Source organism: Vicia villosa, linkage group LG7 (genome assembly GCF_029867415.1).
Source record: "Vicia villosa cultivar HV-30 ecotype Madison, WI linkage group LG7, Vvil1.0, whole genome shotgun sequence".
Classification (NCBI taxonomy): Eukaryota; Viridiplantae; Streptophyta; class Magnoliopsida; order Fabales; family Fabaceae; genus Vicia; species Vicia villosa.
Window position 1 is genome coordinate 65,217,144 of NC_081186.1, and position 4,221 is coordinate 65,221,364.

Here is a 4,221-nt window from a genome sequence, read left to right on the forward strand (position 1 = left end):
AAAGTGTATTCCAAAATGAGAATGTTTTCAAACAATTCATTGAACATTTTCAGATAGTATTTTGACTTGAGAATAACAGTGGAAGAAATTAAACTTGTGAATGAGTTAGAGATTGATGTTTCATTTTTCCATATCCAAGGCGCATTGAGCCGAATTAGGTGTGCTCACATCTCTTGTTATTAGTCCAAGACTAGGCATGTTATGGGTCATCCTCTTTGATACCAAGCATGGTTATTAGAGTTTCTTGATGCTTTACTTCTAAAGATAACACCTTTAATTTCTCTAGGTTTATCATTTCGGTCTGAGAATGAAAATGTAAGTGATAATTGTATTAACAAGAAGTGATAATTGTACTAATAAGAAGTGATAATTATATTAGCAAGAGGACGATAACACATGATTTTTATTTCAACAAAAGAAATATCACATTAACAATAACAACAACAACGAAAGCAAGCAACTTTTATCCCACTAAACAGGGTCAGGTAAATGGATCAACTTCCACTATTAAAAACAAACAAAAAAACAAAAGGAAAAATACCGCACATAACATATAGGTACACATGCATGCATGTTTTTTTATTCAAACTTAAAGACAATAAGACTAAAACATTAAAGCTCAAATTGGAATTGGATCCACAAGCACAAGTTTGATGTATGACTTCATCGATCCTTCTGAATGTGTGTAGTTATCTTTATCTTTGTAAAAAACATCCATAAAACGTGAAAGGTTGATAGCACGAGTCAAAAAAGGCATTGGAACTTCAGTTGGCTTAAGACATTCCTCATTTATATCTTTCCAAGTATTTACAATTCTCTCTCTACATTCTTCAATAGCAGCTTCCCTAGACATCTCATTTTGCTTCATAATGCAATCCAACAATGAACAAACGTGTCCTCTTTTATGTTCAAACTGAAAATCAAAATGAAAAAAAATATATAATGTATCTATTTATTATAGGAAAAAAAATGTTGTTACCCTTTATTTGTTTATTTTAATATAAGATACCTCACTAGATACAATTTCATCCATTAGCCTACAAAGAGTAGCAACCGCATTCACCATTTTTGGTTTATCTGATACCCATTTGAAAATGTTTTCTGTAGCTATGTCTCCCATGCCAATGTAAGAACATGTTATCAATAATGATTGAGCGCTTGATATTTTTGAAATGTTCAAATACTCTTCTATTGTTGGTACATAATTATTGTTGAACCATCTTGCTTCAGTCATAAATGCATCGACTGTCATTTGGAACTGCCATATGCACACAAGTATCATAAAATTATATTTTACACCATACATAAAAAATAGATTTTATAATGCTCTGTGTTAGGGTTTTTATAATGTAATAAAAAATAGAGAACATGTTAGGAACCCCCTAAAATAAATAAAAAAGGTTTTAGAAAGAACATATTCATACTTCTTTTATGTAGTATTTAAGGGTAAAGAGTCTCCCTTCTTTAGTCATATCTTGTTCTATTTCTTCCAAATTCTTCAAGACCATTTTATAAATTAATTTCATATATTCTGGAAGATCATCCAAGTTCTTCACATCCCACCTGAAAAACCTATTTCAGTATAATTCAAGAAACATATTTTTCGTATATGAGATAGAAAATATGATGACATGTGAAAATATATGTTTGTATTAATAAACCTCTCAATTGTCTTGGCAAAAAGTTCTAGTTCATCAATGGTTCCGTATGCATCAAAAGTATCATCGATTATCGATAACATGGCAATTAATTTCGTCATTATTTTCCTTGCTTGAGAAAATTGGGGTTCATAATATACTGTTAAAATCCAAAAGCAGCATTCCACAATCCTATCTCGTGCAAAAGAGAATTTTCTAGGAACATCCATTCCAATCCACCACCTGTAGTTAAAATATAAATTAAAAAAAGAAATAATTATATTAAGTACATGGACTAGTCTTTAATATTTTATCTTTCAATACAAAAAGAGTGTGTGATTGAAGTCCTTACATGCAAATATTACCAAATTCTTTTTGATGTAAGGTTTGAAGCATATTAAAATCGAGTTTTGCCAAAGTGAGTAAAATTTCACTATGCAATGGATTTTGTTCATAGATATTAATGTAGCGTCGTGCCTCTAGCCTGGGCAAGTTCTTGTGAAGAGCCTGCTTTAAAGTATATTTGACTTGTGCAGCAAGAGAAGGGTTTAATTGGGTAGCAATGAATTCTAAGTTGGTGGAAGTGAAAGTCATTGCTCCTTCTAAGATGTCTTCTCCATGAATCATCATATGTGATGCTTCATACAAACTTAACATCCCTTCAACATCAGTGACAAGATTTTCCCTAAAATTTCCTTGCTCGTCCTTGAACTTGGTGAACACATCTAGCGTGTTTATAGAAAATAATTAACAGCAATTAGAATCACAAAATAAAATTGACAAAAAAATTATAAATGAATTTGAGTCGTACATACTTGAGGAAACACGAAATCCTTGTTGCCTCAAGACCCTAAATAGCACAGCAATAGAGTGGAGATTGTCTTCAAGAATTATTTCTTCATTTTCAACACAAGTCTTATGAATATGTTGCAAAACTTCGTCAATCTCATGTTCAAAATGATAGCTCACACCCAAACGACATATTGAATCAATCAAATTAACTTTTAGCAATTGATTTTCGATTTTTGAGAGAAGCATCTTCCTCACTTCATCTTTCAATGTTTCAATCTGTGCTCCAATATTCTGATCAAATTCCTGCATATGATATGTATAATATGAACTCGCTATAAAACTACTCTTTAGTAAATTTAAATAAATATGACTTTATTTTGCATTTATTATTATTCAAAAGTTCTTTTAATTCTAAAAATATTTATGAGTCCATTTTAAAACAAAAAAAGAAATCATTGCTAAAGAATATAGAAGGCAATAAGTGGCAATATATGCATACAATAGATTCAGAAGCATATTGAAGGAAATATTCTCCCCAAACGTTAGGGTGAAAATCAGCAAGATTTCTTTGCAAGTCAGACTTAGCATCAAGATGGGTAGAGGAAGTAACAGAAGACATCTTTCAAGTATTGATATGAATGGATATAATTTATCTCTGAGATTTTGGTTGAGAAAAGAAGGTCTCTCTTTAGATATTTATACTGAACAACATTGAATTAAACTATGTTTTAACTTTTATTTTTTGTATTAATATTTTTTAAAGTTGGAGGCAAAAGCAATTTTAAAAATTTAAAATTAATTCTGAAATTATTTTGTGGTGTTTAATTCTTTTAAAGTATAATTGATTTTCTCTCCACAATTAATTTTAATTGAAGATATAATTTGTAATTTTTTAATTTAAAAATAATTTTTATATAAAAAATTTACTATTCAACTTACTTGATATTCAACTCACCTGATACCTAGATTAAGGGGAATATACCTGTTGGTAGCTAGAATCACGTGGGATGCATGCAATTTTGCTAAGAAATTAATTTTGTTGTTCTTTTAATCGTGCAATAGAGGAGAATCATCTGCTACCTTTGGTTTCTTATCCCTGCTATAAAATGAACAAAACAAAAGTACGGTAGTTGTTATTTATTATAAAAATAAAAAATAGAGACGACAATTGTACACATTCCCAGCTTGTACTCTCAGATATTACTTACAACTAATAGTATAGAACCACACATACATGAGCACAGGTAATTATTCACGAAAATAAAGGATATAAGTTCGGAAACAGATACTTTAGTATTCATTCCACTCCATATCTGTACAATATATAATTATATATTTTTATTATTATATGCATATGTATGGTTATCAATTTTATTAAATACAACACTATTAAATTTGTACGCATTTTAATAAAAATCTTTGTTTATTTCTTAACTCAGTCGTTAAAAAATTAAAATGACATGATAAATTATAATTGATCAATAAATTTTTATTAGAAATACAGATAAACGAATACGGGTATGAGTATGGATACTTAAGTACCCATAAGAAATATATACAGATACAAAAATTAGTGTACATGCAGATATGAGCTCGAATACATAAATTTTTTAAACTACAGATATGAGAACGGATACTATAATACCCTACTTATACTCTTCTTCTCATTGTCATCTCTACTTTTAATAAACAAATTTAAATAAGAATACTATACATAAACTTAAATTTATGATAAAAGTTAAATACAGACAAATATTAAGTATTAAATAATTAATTAAATTGATACTTGTTT

The 4,221-nt window shown here is 29.0% G+C and overlaps 1 protein-coding gene across 2 annotated transcripts; it reads right to left on the reverse strand.

The window, feature by feature from the left end:
• Positions 1-385: 385 nt before the first annotated feature.
• On the reverse strand, positions 386-3,081 carry LOC131617327 (probable terpene synthase 2). 2 transcript variants are annotated; one of them, XM_058888635.1, is made up of 7 exons: positions 2,929-3,081; positions 2,453-2,732; positions 1,990-2,362; positions 1,662-1,880; positions 1,425-1,563; positions 1,010-1,258; positions 386-913 (listed from the first exon to the last, which is right to left on the reverse strand). In XM_058888635.1, exons 1-7 carry the CDS (start codon positions 3,046-3,048, stop codon positions 620-622), a joined length of 1,674 nt encoding a protein of 557 aa, XP_058744618.1. In that variant the 5' UTR covers positions 3,049-3,081; the 3' UTR covers positions 386-619. The 2 variants fall into 2 exon arrangements, with proteins under 2 accessions (XP_058744618.1, XP_058744617.1); XM_058888634.1 differs by having other exon boundaries at positions 1,425-1,572.
• Positions 3,082-4,221: the final 1,140 nt, after the last annotated feature.

Coding starts and splice junctions, on each gene's coding strand:
- LOC131617327 (XM_058888634.1), bottom strand. CDS start 3,048: ATGTCTTCTGTTACTTCCTCTACCCATCTTGATGCTAAGTCTGACTTG. Junction 2,733..2,928: donor AATATGCTTCTGAATCTATT/GTATGCATATAT, acceptor TATCATATGCAG/GAATTTGATCAGAATATTGG. Junction 1,573..1,661: donor TTTGCCAAGACAATTGAGAG/GTTTATTAATAC, acceptor ATACTGAAATAG/GTTTTTCAGGTGGGATGTGA.